The 13535-nt window shown below is 54.4% G+C and overlaps 1 protein-coding gene across 2 annotated transcripts in view; it reads right to left on the bottom strand.

The window, feature by feature from the left end:
• LOC122938959 (dynactin subunit 1) overlaps nt 1–13535 on the bottom strand; it is a 60252-nt gene that overhangs the window by 6946 nt on the left and 39771 nt on the right. For both annotated transcript variants that reach the window (XM_044294862.1, XM_044294854.1), the window contains exons 8-21: nt 13246–13324; nt 13012–13171; nt 12803–12907; nt 10918–11109; nt 10716–10832; nt 10466–10618; nt 10084–10244; nt 6149–6317; nt 5995–6063; nt 4477–4539; nt 3775–3924; nt 3504–3665; nt 3289–3420; nt 386–514 (exon numbers count right to left, since the gene is read on the bottom strand). In XM_044294862.1, coding sequence (XP_044150797.1) covers nt 386–514; nt 3289–3420; nt 3504–3665; nt 3775–3924; nt 4477–4539; nt 5995–6063; nt 6149–6317; nt 10084–10244; nt 10466–10618; nt 10716–10832; nt 10918–11109; nt 12803–12907; nt 13012–13171; nt 13246–13324 — 1841 coding nt within the window. The remainder of the gene's footprint in view (nt 1–385; nt 515–3288; nt 3421–3503; nt 3666–3774; nt 3925–4476; nt 4540–5994; nt 6064–6148; nt 6318–10083; nt 10245–10465; nt 10619–10715; nt 10833–10917; nt 11110–12802; nt 12908–13011; nt 13172–13245; nt 13325–13535) is intronic.

Below are 13535 nucleotides of genomic sequence, written 5' to 3' on the forward strand. Positions count from 1 at the left end.
GCTGTACTGCGGTAGGTGTAGTGTTTCATGGCGCTGCGCTGTACTGTGGGAGGTATAGTGTTTCCTGGCGGTGCGCTGTGGGAGGTGTAGCGTTTCCTGGCGCTGCGCTGTGGGAGGTGTAGCGTTTCCTGGCGGTGCGCTGTGGGAGGTGTAGCGTTTCCTGGCGGTGCGCTGTGGGAGGTGTAGTGTTTCCTGGCGCTGCGCTGTGGGAGGTGTAGCGTTTCCTGGCGCTGCGCTGTGGGAGGTGTAGCGTTTCCTGGCGCTGCGCTGTGGGAGGTGTAGCGTTTCCTGGCGCTGCGCTGTACTGCGGGAGGTGTAGCGTTTCCTGGCGCTGCGCTGTACTGCGGGAGGTGTAGTGTTGTTGCTGATGTCATCCAGGACTCACCTTTATCTTCAGAGACTTCTTTAACTCTTTAATGACCGTTTCCCTGTCTTCTAACTTCAAGCCCAACCCCTCAGCATCCATAATCTCGGCTCGCAGAGCGGCTGCTCGCTGCTCTACAGGAGGTGGAGACTATGAGAGAAGGCGAGACTTGGGTGAGTGACAACCTACATGATCAACAACTACCGCCACCCCGCCCCATGATAAGCCCCTCCCAGCAGAGTTAACCCCATAATAAACCCCTCCAAGCACTCTGGCCATGTTAAATCCATCCAAGAATGCCTCATAAGCCCCTCCCAGCAGACACCCTGCCCCTTGATGAGCCCCTCCCAGCAGACACCCTGCCCCTTGATGAGCCCCTCCCAGCAGACACCCTGCCCCTTGATGAGCCCCTCCCAGCAGACACCCTGCCCCTTGATGAGCCCCCCCCCCAGAAGACCATCCTGCCCCTTGATGAGCCCCCCCCCCAGAAGACCATCCTGCCCCTTGATGAGCCCCCCCCAGCAGACCATCCTGCCCCTTGATGAGCCCCCCCCCAGCAGACCATCCTGCCCCTTGATGAGCCCCCCCCAGCAGACCATCCTGCCCCTTGATGAGCCCCCCCCCAGCAGACCATCCTGCCCCTTGATGAGCCCCCCCCCCAGCAGACCATCCTGCCCCTTGATGAGCCCCCCCCAGCAGACCATCCTGCCCCTTGATGAGCCCCTCCCAGCAGACCATCCTGCCCCTTGATGAGCCCCTCCCAGCAGACCATCCTGCCCCTTGATGAGCCCCCCCCAGCAGACACCCTGCCCCTTGATGAGCCCCCCCCGCAGACACCCTGCCCCTTGATGAGCCCCCCCCAGCAGACACCCTGCCCCTGTATGAGCCCCCCCCCAGAAGACCATCCTGCCCCTTGATGAGCCCCCCCCCCCCAGAAGACCATCCTGCCCCTTGATGAGCCCCCCCAGAAGACCATCCTGCCCCTTGATGAGCCCCCCCAGAAGACCATCCTGCCCCTTGAAGCCCCCCCCAGCAGACCATCCTGCCCCTTGATGAGCCCCCCCCAGCAGACCATCCTGCCCCTTGATGAGCCCCCCCAGCAGACCATCCTGCCCCTTGATGAGCCCCTCCCAGCAGACACCCTGCCCCTTGATGAGCCCCCCCCCCCAGAAGACCATCCTGCCCCTTGATGAGCCCCCCCAGAAGACCATCCTGCCCCTTGATGAGCCCCCCCCCCAGAAGACCATCCTGCCCCTTGATGAGCCCCCCCCCAGAAGACCATCCTGCCCCTTGATGAGCCCCCCCCCAGCAGACCATCCTGCCCCTTGATGAGCCCCCCCCCCCAGCAGACCATCCTGCCCCTTGATGAGCCCCTCCCAGCAGACCATCCTGCCCCTTGATGAGCCCCTCCCAGCAGACACCCTGCCCCTTGATGAGCCCCCCCCAGCAGACACCCTGCCCCTTGATGAGCCCCCCCCAGCAGACACCCTGCCCCTTGATGAGCCCCCCCCCAGCAGACCATCCTGCCCCTTGATGAGCCCCTCCCAGCAGACCATCCTGCCCCTTGATGAGCCCCCTCCCAGCAGACCATCCTGCCCCTTGATGAGCCCCTCCTAGCAGACCATCCTGCCCCTTGATGAGCCCCTCCCAGCAGACCATCCTGCCCCTTGATGAGCCCCTCCCAGCAGACCATCCTGCCCCTTGATGAGCCCCTCCCAGCAGACCATCCTGCCCCTTGATGAGCCCCTCCCAGCAGACCATCCTGCCCCTTGATGAGCCCCTCCCAGCAGACCATCCTGCCCCTTGATGAGCCCCTCCCAGCAGACCATCCTGCCCCTTGATGAGCCCCTCCCAGCAGACCATCCTGCCCCTTGATGAGCCCCTCCCAGCAGACCATCCTGCCCCTTGATGAGCCCCTCCCAGCAGACCATCCTGCCCCTTGATGAGCCCCTCCCAGCAGACCATCCTGCCCCTTGATGAGCCCCTCCCAGCAGACCATCCTGCCCCTTGATGAGCCCCTCCCAGCAGACCATCCTGCCCCTTGATGAGCCCCTCCCAGCAGACCATCCTGCCCCTTGATGAGCCCCTCCCAGCAGACCATCCTGCCCCTTGATGAGCCCCTCCCAGCAGACCATCCTGCCCCTTGATGAGCCCCTCCCAGCAGACCATCCTGCCCCTTGATGAGCCCCTCCCAGCAGACCATCCTGCCCCTTGATGAGCCCCTCCCAGCAGACCATCCTGCCCCTTGATGAGCCCCTCCCAGCAGACCATCCTGCCCCTTGATGAGCCCCTCCCAGCAGACCATCCTGCCCCTTGATGAGCCCCTCCCAGCAGACCATCCTGCCCCTTGATGAGCCCCTCCCAGCAGACCATCCTGCCCCTTGATGAGCCCCTCCCAGCAGACCATCCTGCCCCTTGATGAGCCCCTCCCAGCAGACCATCCTGCCCCTTGATGAGCCCCTCCCAGCAGACATCCTGCCCCTTGATAAGCCCCCCCAGTAGATATGACCCCATGATAGGCCCCTCTGAGCAGAACTCCTGCCCCTTGATAAGCCCCTCCCAGTAGTCACCTTGCCCCTTGATAAGCCCCCCCAGTAGTCACCTTGCCCCTTGATAAGCCCCCCCAGTAGATATGACCCCATGATAGGCCCCTCCCAGCAGACCATCCTGCCCGTTGATAAGCCCCTCCCAGCAGACATCCTGCCCCTTGATAAGCCCCCCCAGTAGATATGACCCCATGATAGGCCCCTCCGAGCAGAACTCCTGCCCCTTGATAAGCCCCTCCCAGCAGAACTCCTGCCTCTTGTTAAGCCCCTCCCAGTAGTCACCTTGCCCCTTGATAAGCCCCCCCAGTAGATAAGACCCCATTATAGGCCCCTCCCAGCAGACATCCTGCCCCTTGATAAGCCCCTCCCAGCAGTCACCTTGCTCTGAGGCTTCTCAGCGTCATACTCTCCCTCCTGCATGGCGGTGGCCATCTTGTTCATGGTGGCGATCAGGATGGCACAGGATTGGCGCAGACATTCGTACGGGTTGCTGCCCTGTGTGCCGTAAATCTACAAGAGTGAGAGGCGGATGTTGGGGGACAGATGTAAATAAAGTTATTCTGGTCTCCGGCGGCCCAGGGTTCGCCCCTCACCTGCTCTGCGGCTTTGAAGGCCACGTCCTCCAGTTTTAGAGCCTGAAGACCCTCATTCTCTCCTAGAGGGGCAATCATCTGCGCCCCTGCAGCCGCCACCTCCTGGAAGACCGCCACCACCCACTTCAGGTGTTTACGGCAGTCTAAGAGTGTCTCGGAAACCTGCAGAGACAGCAATGATGAGGGTGTATTCACCACCACAAGCGTGGTATCTGGCCACCCTAACACATGCACAAGGGGGCGCTCTAATCCTGGAGATGACTGCACGCACCTGCTGACCGAAGCTGAGCGCCGCGGGGATCCCGGCCGCCTCTGTGCCAGGCATCCTGCGCCGAATCTTCTTACAGAACTGCCGGATGTCGCTACACGAAGTCTCCAGGTCCTTCAGGAGGATGGCGAAGTCCGACGCCTCCTGTCCAGGCTGAACGGCACAGAACACACAGGGTCAGATGAGGGGGGCAGTAGTACTGTGGTGGGGGGAGTAGTATGGTGGCAGGAGTAATAATAGAAGTGATAGTAGTAGTAATAGAAGAGATTGTAATGGTGGCGATAGTAGTTGTAATAGAGGTTATACTAATGATGGTGGGAGTAATGATATAGAGGTGATAGCAGTAGTAACAGAGATTGAAGTGTTGATGGTAGTAGTTGTAATAGAGGTTATAGTAAGGATGATGAGAGTAATAATAAAGGTGATCGTAGTAGTAATAAAAGACTAAATGGTGGAGGTAGTAGTTATAGTGGTGGAAGTAATAATAGAGGAGATTGTAATGGTTTTGGTAGTAGCAGTAATACAGGTGATAGTAATGATGGTGGCAGTAGTAATGGACATTGTAATGATGATGGTAGTAGTAGTAATCGAGATGATACTAATGATGGTAGTGGTAAAAGTAACTGTATTAAGTGTAGATGATAACAATGATGGTGGTGGTAGTAGTACTAGCGGCAGCAGCGGTATAGTGGTGGTGGGACTCACATGTAGGAAGGAGCGCAGTCTGCTCGCTTCTACCCCCATACAGTCCAGGGCGCCCTGTGTAAACTGGTGGAGAGAAGGGAGACAGTCAGCAGGACTACTACACCCAGGACAGGAGACAACACTGCCACAATAGACCGTACCATATTCGTAACAGGGGAGGCATGACATCACTACATAGACCATACCACAGCTAGGACAGGGGAGACATGACATCACTGTATAGACCATACCACAGCTAGGACAGGGGAGACATGACATCACTGTATAGATCATACCACACACAGGACAGGGGAGGCATGACATCACTGTATAGATCATACCACACACAGGACAGGGGAGGCATGACATCACTGTATAGATCATACCACACACAGGACAGGGGAGGCATGACATCACTGTATAGATCATACCACACACAGGACAGGGGAGGCATGACATCACTGTATAGATCATACCACACACAGGACAGGGGAGACATGACATCACTGTATAGATCATACCACACACAGGACAGGGGGAGACATGACATCACTGCATAGATCATACCACACACAGGACAGGGGAGACATGACATCACTACATAGGTCATACCACACACAGGACAGGGGAGACATGACATCACTGTATAGATCATATCACACACAGGACAGGGGAGACATGAAATCACTGCATAGATCATACCACACACAGGACAGGGGAGACATGACATCACTGCATAGATCATACCACACACAGGACAGGGGAGATATGACATCACTACATAGACCATACTACAACCCAGGACAGGGGAGACATGACATCACTACATAGATCATACCACACACAGGACAGGGGAGACATGACATCACTGTATAGACCATACCACACACAGGACAGGGGAGACATGACATCACTGTATAGATCATACCACACACAGGACAGGGGAGACATGACATCACTGTATAGATCATACCACACACAGGACAGGGGAGACATGACATCACTACATAGACCATACTACAACCCAGGACAGGGGAGACATGACATCACTGTATAGATCATACCACACACAGGACAGGGGAGACATGACATCACTGTATAGATCATACCACACACAGGACAGGGGAGACATGACATCACTACATAGACCATACTACAACCCAGGACAGGGGAGACATGACATCACTACATAGGTCATACCACACACAGGACAGGGGAGACATGACATCACTGTATAGATCATATCACACACAGGACAGGGGAGACATGAAATCACTGCATAGATCATACCACAGCTAGGACAGGGGAGACATGACATCACTACATAGGTCATACCACACACAGGACAGGGGAGACATGACATCACTGCATAGATCATACCACAGCTAGGACAGGGGAGACATGACATCACTACATAGGTCATACCACACACAGGACAGGGGAGGCATGGACTATACCACACCCAGGACAGGGGCGGCATGGATTATATGCAGCAGCTGTCAGTCCAGAAACCCTCACCTGACGTCTGCGATCACTTACCTTGATGTGGTCGGACAGCTGCATGGTGCAGTCCTCGGTCTGGTCAGCCAGGTGGATGCTGTACAAGTGCTGCCACGGGGCAAAGACAAGAGTCAGATGCAGAAGCTGCACCGGTCACGTGTTCAGTCCCTGCACAGACTCGCACGCCAGGTACCTGGTAATACTTTATGGCCTTGGTGAGCGGCTCCACGTTGACCGTCTCATCCAGCTGATCCTTGTGCATCAATTCAATGAGGAAGTCCAGGGACCGCTCGTGCACACTCATCTCCGGGTACAGCATCCCCACCTTCTTGTAAACCTCCACACTACATTTACCGAGAGCCCTGAGGAGCAAAGCCCAAAGTCACTGCCATGTGCCAGCCGCTGAGAGCGAGACAGCCCTGCCACCTAGTGGAGGGAACTGCACAATACATGTGATCACATGAGCACATCACTGGATCTCCATGTACGATCCCCGGGACAGTCTATACACAGAAGTATTTGAAGACCTGAGAAACAGCAAGAATTCTGTCTCTCAAAGACCTGTTACTGCGCCTTTCTAAAGTCCACCTCTACTCCACTCATTAATCTGACTTAGCAGCACCCGTCTGAGCTCTGTAAAGACCCCTGTCCACCCCACAGTCAGTCAGACGCCAACTACTACCATGGGCAAGACCAAAGAGATGTCAGAAGTCACCAGAGACAGAATTGTGGACCTCCACAAGGCTGGAAAGGGCTACGGGGCAATGGCCAAGCAGCTTGGTGAAAATAGATCAACTGTTGGAGCAATTGTTAGAAAATGGAAGAGGCTGAAGACGACTGTCAGTCTCCCTCGGACTGGGGCTCCATGCAAGATCTCACCTTGTGGGGTATCACTGATAAGAAAGGTGAGGAATCAGCCCAGAACTACACGGGAGGAGCTGGTCAATGACACGAGGAGAGCTGGGACCACAGATTCAAAGGTCACTGTCGTTAGAACACTACGCCGTCATGGTTTCAGATCACACATTGCATGGAAGGTTCCCCTGCTCCAGTCATCACATGTGCAGGCCCGGCTGAAGTTTGCCAATGACCATCTGGATGATCCAGAGGAGGCCGGGGAGAAAGTCACGTGGTCAGAGGAGACCAAAGGAGAACTTTTTGGTCTAAACTTCACTCGTCGTGTTTGGAGGAAAAAGAAGAACTAGTTGCATCCCAAGAAGACCATCCCTACTGTGAAGCATGGGGGGGGGGGGGGGGGGGGTAACATCGTGCTTTGGGGGTGCTTTACTGTGAAGGGGACAGGACGACTGCACTGTATTAGGTCTCATGCACACAACCGTTTTTTTGCGGTCTGCAAAAACGGGTTCCGCAGTTCTGTGATCCGTTTTTTCTTCCGTGGGTCTCCCTTGATTTTTGGAGGATCCACGGACATGAAGGAAAAAGTCGTTTTGGTGTCCGCCTGGCCGTGCGGAGCCAAACGGATCCGTCCTGACTTACAATGCAAGTCAATGGGGACGGATCCGTTTGACGTTGACACAATATGGTGCAATTGCAAACGGATCCGTCCCCCATTGACTTTCAATGTAAAGTCAGGAGTCCCCATCAGAGTTTTCTCCAATCCAATGGTATATTTTAACTTGAAGCGTCCCCATCACCATGGGAACGCCTCTATGTTAGAATATACCATCGGATTTGAGTTACATCGTGAAAACTCAGATCAGACAGTATATTCTAACACAGAGGCGTTCCCATGGTGATGGGGATGCTTCAAGTTAGACTATACTACGAACTGTGTACATGACTGCCCCCTGCTGCCCAATAGAGGGAGGGGGGGCCGGCGCACACTGGCCACCATTGAAATTAATACAATAGAGGGAGGGGGGGCCGCACTGGCCTCATGCACACGACCGTTGTGTGCATCCGTGGCAGTTGTTCCGTTTTCCGCGATTTTCTGCGGACCCATTTACTTTCAATGGGTGCGCAGAAAATCGCGGAAAACGGAACAACGGCCACGGATGCACACAACGGTCGTGTGCATGAGGCCTTAAGGAGAGGATGAATGGGGCCATTTATTGTGAGATTTTGAGCAACAACCTCCTTCCCTGAGTCAGAGCATTGAAGATGGGTCGTGGCTGGGTCTTCCAACATGACAACGACCTGAAGCACACAGCCAGGATAGCCAAGGAGCGGCTCCGTAAGAAGCATGTCAAGGTTCTGGAGTGGCCTAGCCAGTCTCCAGACCTAAATCCAATAGAACATCTTTGGAGGGAGCTGAAACTCTGTGTTGCTCAGCGACAGCCCCGAAACCTGACAGATCTAGAGGAGATCAGTGTGGAGGAGTCGGCCAAAACCCCTGCTGCCGGGTGTGCAAACCTGGTCAATAACTACAGGAGACGTCTGACCTCTGTTATTGCAAACAAAGGCTTCTGTACCAAATATTAACTCTGATTTTCTGAGGTGTTCAAATACTTCTGTTCAGCATCCTGTATTATAATCCAGAGCTGCACTCACTATTCTGCTGGTGGAGTCACTGTGTACATACATTACTTATCCTGTACTGATCCTGAGTTACATCCTGTATTATACTCCAGAGCTGCACTCACTATTCTGCTGGTGCAGTCACTGTGTACATACATTACTTATCCTGTACTGATCCTGAGTTACATCCTGTATTATACTCCAGAGCTGCACTCACTATTCTGCTGGTGCAGTCACTGTGTACATACATTACTTATCCTGTACTGATCCTGTGTTACATCCTGTATTATACTCCAGAGCTGCACTCACTATTCTGCTGGTGCAGTCACTGTGTACATACATTACTTATCCTGTACTGATCCTGAGTTACATCCTGTATTATACTCCAGAGCTGCACTCACTATTCTGCTGGTGCAGTCACTGTGTACATACATTACTTATCCTGTACTGATCCTGTGTTACATCCTGTATTATACTCCAGAGCTGCACTCACTATTCTGCTGGTGCAGTCACTGTGTACATACATTACTTATCCTGTACTGATCCTGAGTTACATCCTGTATTATACTCCAGAGCTGCACTCACTATTCTGCTGGTGCAGTCACTGTGTACATACATTACTTATCCTGTACTGATCCTGAGTTACATCCTGTATTATACTCCAGAGCTGCACTCACTATTCTGCTGGTGCAGTCACTGTGTACATACATTACTTATCCTGTACTGATCCTGAGTTACATCCTGTATTATACTCCAGAGCTGCACTCACTATTCTGCTGGTGCAGTCACTGTGTACATACATTACTTATCCTGTACTGATCCTGAGTTACATCCTGTATTATACTCCAGAGCTGCACTCACTATTCTGCTGGTGCAGTCACTGTGTACATACATTACTTACCCTGTACTGATCCTGAGTTACATCCTGTATTATACTGCAGAGCTGCACTCACTATTCTGCTGGTGCAGTCACTGTGTACATACATTACTTATCCTGTACTGATCCTGAGTTACATCCTGTATTATACTCCAGAGCTGCACTCACTATTCTGCTGGTGCAGTCACTGTGTACATACATTACTTATCCTGTACTGATCCTGTGTTACATCCTGTATTATACTCCAGAGCTGCACTCACTATTCTGCTGGTGCAGTCACTGTGTACATACATTACTTATCCTGTACTGATCCTGAGTTACATCCTGTATTATACTCCAGAGCTGCACTCACTATTCTGCTGGTGCAGTCACTGTGTACATACATTACTTATCCTGTACTGATCCTGAGTTACATTCTGTATTATACTCCAGAGCTGCACTCACTATTCTGCTGGTGCAATCACTGTGTACATACATTACTTATCCTGTACTGATCCTGAGTTACATCCTGTATTATACTCCAGAGCTGCACTCACTATTCTGCTGGTGCAGTCACTGTGTACATACATTACTTTTCCTGTACTGATCCTGAGTTACATTCTGTATTATACTCCAGAGCTGCACTCACTGTTCTGCTGGTGCAGTCACTGTGTACATACATTACTTATTACATCCAGTATTATACTGTGAGGAGTCTGCCGCTCTGTCTGGGTAGGTAGGTAGGCAGGTAGGTCAGACAGAACACTGCCGCTCGGGGTGTGACGCCCACTTACTGCTCGTATTTGTGCAGCGTCGCCTGCAGGAGGCTGAGGGAATACACCAGACCAGCAGCAAAGCTCATCTGCTCCCCCACAGCTCCTCTTATGCCAGTCTTCTCTTCTCTGGCCTCGGACAGCTCAAACTTCTCCTGCGCCTGCTTACTGATGAGCTCCGCCTGAGGAAACATGGACATATTGTGACCCCTGTATCGAGAGCAGGGCACGCCCCATCACACGATATAACATTATGACCCACAAATCAGAGGACACGTTCCTGGAGGCCTGGGTGACACCAGTGTGGCTGCACCACACCTCTCCACAGAGGCGGACTCCTGACCGTGGCGGCGGCTCCACCGCCTCGTCCCCTGACCCTGCTGTCTATGTAAGCGGGTCTGACCTTGCAGATGAGCCTTGGGATGAGCAGCAGCACCAGGATGCAGTCGTGGTCTCCTCCGTGGCGCAGGAAGCTGTCTGGCATGAAGGAGGTGAGCAGGGAGACGTGGCGGTTGGCTTGGTTGACCTCCATCTTGCGCAGCTCCATCTCGATGGCCTGAAGAAGGAGAACATTGAACCTCCAGTCCTAAAAGTCCAGCACCCCCTGGTATGCCCCCTCCCGGCATGCCCCCTCCCAGCATGCCCCCTCCTACCTTGGCGTGGGCTTTAGTCTCGGCAAACTTGATCTTAAAGTCAAACATCTCCAGTGACGGCTGCTGCTCCTTCTCCACGCTGGCCTCCTGCTGGCTGCGGAGTTCTCGGTTCACTTCCTGCAATAGAGGACGCCATGTTGTGGTGAACGCCCCTCAAGGTGTGCGCCACCATGGTGTCTGTGCAGAGGACAATCACTGTCACCTGCAGGTGCGCCGTCAGGTCCCGGTACTTCTTGATGGTCTGCTGGTAGTCCGCCACCGTCTCCTGAGCGGCTTCCACGCGCTTGTCAGCCTCCCGCACTCTGGCTCCTGCCATGTCCAGCTGCTCCCGCAACTCCAGCTCCGTCTCGCGGGCGTTCTCCTGCAGCTCATCGTTCATCTCATTGATGGCTTCCTGGAGAGGTGAAGAACGGAGGGTGAAATGGAAGAACAGAGCTCTGCACTGACCCACCAGGGGGCATATAACCAGGACAGAGCTCTGTACTGACCCACCAGGGGGCATATACCCAGGACAGAGCTCTGCACTGACCCACCAGGGGGCATAACCAGGACAGAGCTCTGTACTGACCCACCAGGGGGCATATAACCAGGACAGAGCTCTGCACTGACCCACCAGGGGGCATATAACCAGGACAGAGCTCTGCACTGACCCACCAGGGGGCATATAACCAGGACAGAGCTCTGCACTGACCCACCAGGGGGCATATAACCAGGACAGAGCTCTGCACTGACCCACCAGGAGACATATAACCAGGACAGAGCTCTGCACTGACCCACCAGGGGCATATAACCAGGACAGAGCTCTGCACTGACCCACCAGGGGGCATATAACCAGGACACAGCTCTGCACTGACCCACCAGGAGACATAACAAGGACAGAGCTCGGTACTGACCCACCAGGGGGCATAACAAGGACAGAGCTCTGCACTGACCCACCAGGGGGCATATAACCAGGACAGAGCTCGGTACTGACCCACCAGGGGGCATAACAAGGACAGAGCTCTGCACTGACCCACCAGGGGGCATAACAAGGACAGAGCTCTGCACTGACCCACCAGGGGGCATAACAAGGACAGAGCTCTGCACTGACCCACCAGGGGGCATATAACCAGGACAGAGCTCGGCACTGACCCACCAGGGGGCATATAACCAGGACAGAGCTCTGCACTGACCCACCAGGGGGCATATACCCAGGACAGAGCTCTGTACTGACCCACCAGGGGGCATATAACCAGGACAGAGCTCTGCACTGACCCACCAGGAGACATATAACCAGGACAGAGCTCTGTACTGACCCACCAGGGGGCATATAACCAGGACAGAGCTCTGCACTGACCCACCAGGGGGCATATAACCAGGACAGAGCTCTGCACTGACCCACCAGGGGGCATATAACCAGGACAGAGCTCTGCACTGACCCACCAGGGGGCATATAACCAGGACAGAGCTCTGCACTGACCCACCAGGGGGCATATAACCAGGACACAGCTCTGCACTGACCCACCAGGGGGCATATAACCAGGACACAGCTCTGCACTGACCACCAGGGGGCATATAACCAGGACAGAGCTCTGCACTGACCCACCAGGGGGCATACAACCAGGACAGAGCTCGGCACTGACCCACCAGGGGGCATATAACCAGGACAGAGCTCTGCACTGACCCACCAGGGGGCATATAACCAGGACAGAGCTCTGCACTGACCCACCAGGGGGCATAACCAGGACAGAGCTCTGCACCGACCCACCAGGAGACATATAACCAGGACAGAGCTCTGCACTGACCCACCAGGGGGCATAACCAGGACAGAGCTCTGCACTGACCCACCAGGAGACATAACCAGGACAGAGCTCTGCACTGACCCACCAGGGGGCATAACCAGGACAGAGCTCTGCACTGACCCACCAGGAGACATATAACCAGGACAGAGCTCTGCACTGACCCACCAGGAGACATATAACCAGGACAGAGCTCTACACTGACCCACCAGGGGGCATATACCCAGGACAGAGCTCTGCACTGACCCACCAGGAGACATATAACCAGGACAGAGCTCTCACTCATTATGTAAATGGTTAATTACATACCAGGTCAGTCACGGTCTCACGCAGTTCTCGGACCTTCTCCTCCAGGTCCAGGTTCCTCTCGGTCAGGGTTTCCACCATTTCTTCAGCTCCTAGAGCAGCATCGACCTGAACAAGTAAATCCATATCCCCTGTCACATGTGAACTAGAAAGGAAGGAGTGACCAAAGGCAATCCGTGGTCGGTAACAGGTGGAGCGTGGAGTACCCTCACCTGTTCCTTCAGCTCATCAACAGTCTTCTCCATCAGTGACGCCTCCTCCTGCAGCTTCTCCTTCTGCTGCCGCAGACTCTCCAGCTCCGCGTTCTTCTTCTCCAGCTGCTTCTGCACCCTGACGTGCTCCTGCTTCTCCGACGCCGACAGATCCCTCATTCTAGAAGATGGAGGCACGATTCTGGTTCTCTGTCTGCTGGCTAGCAGGAGGCATGAGGCACAGGGGACACTTACCTCACCAGCGCCTCCTTCAGTCTGCCGTTCTGCTCTTCCAGCTGCTTCACCTGGTAGCTGGATGCTGCTCCGTCAGACCCTACAGATACAGAAGACATAACAGCCGTCAGTACAGGGAGTCACAGACAGACGTAATACTGACACCGAGCCACAGGGGGGCAGCAGCCACCGAACGCAGCCCAAATACTGACAAGGTGGCGCTAAAGAGGGGTATATGCCGTACACATGTCCTGATATACACCGCACCCCCTGTACATTACTCCACCACGTCCTGATATACACCGCACCCC

Source organism: Bufo gargarizans, chromosome 1 (genome assembly GCF_014858855.1).
Source record: "Bufo gargarizans isolate SCDJY-AF-19 chromosome 1, ASM1485885v1, whole genome shotgun sequence".
Lineage (NCBI taxonomy): Eukaryota > Metazoa > Chordata > Amphibia > Anura > Bufonidae > Bufo > Bufo gargarizans.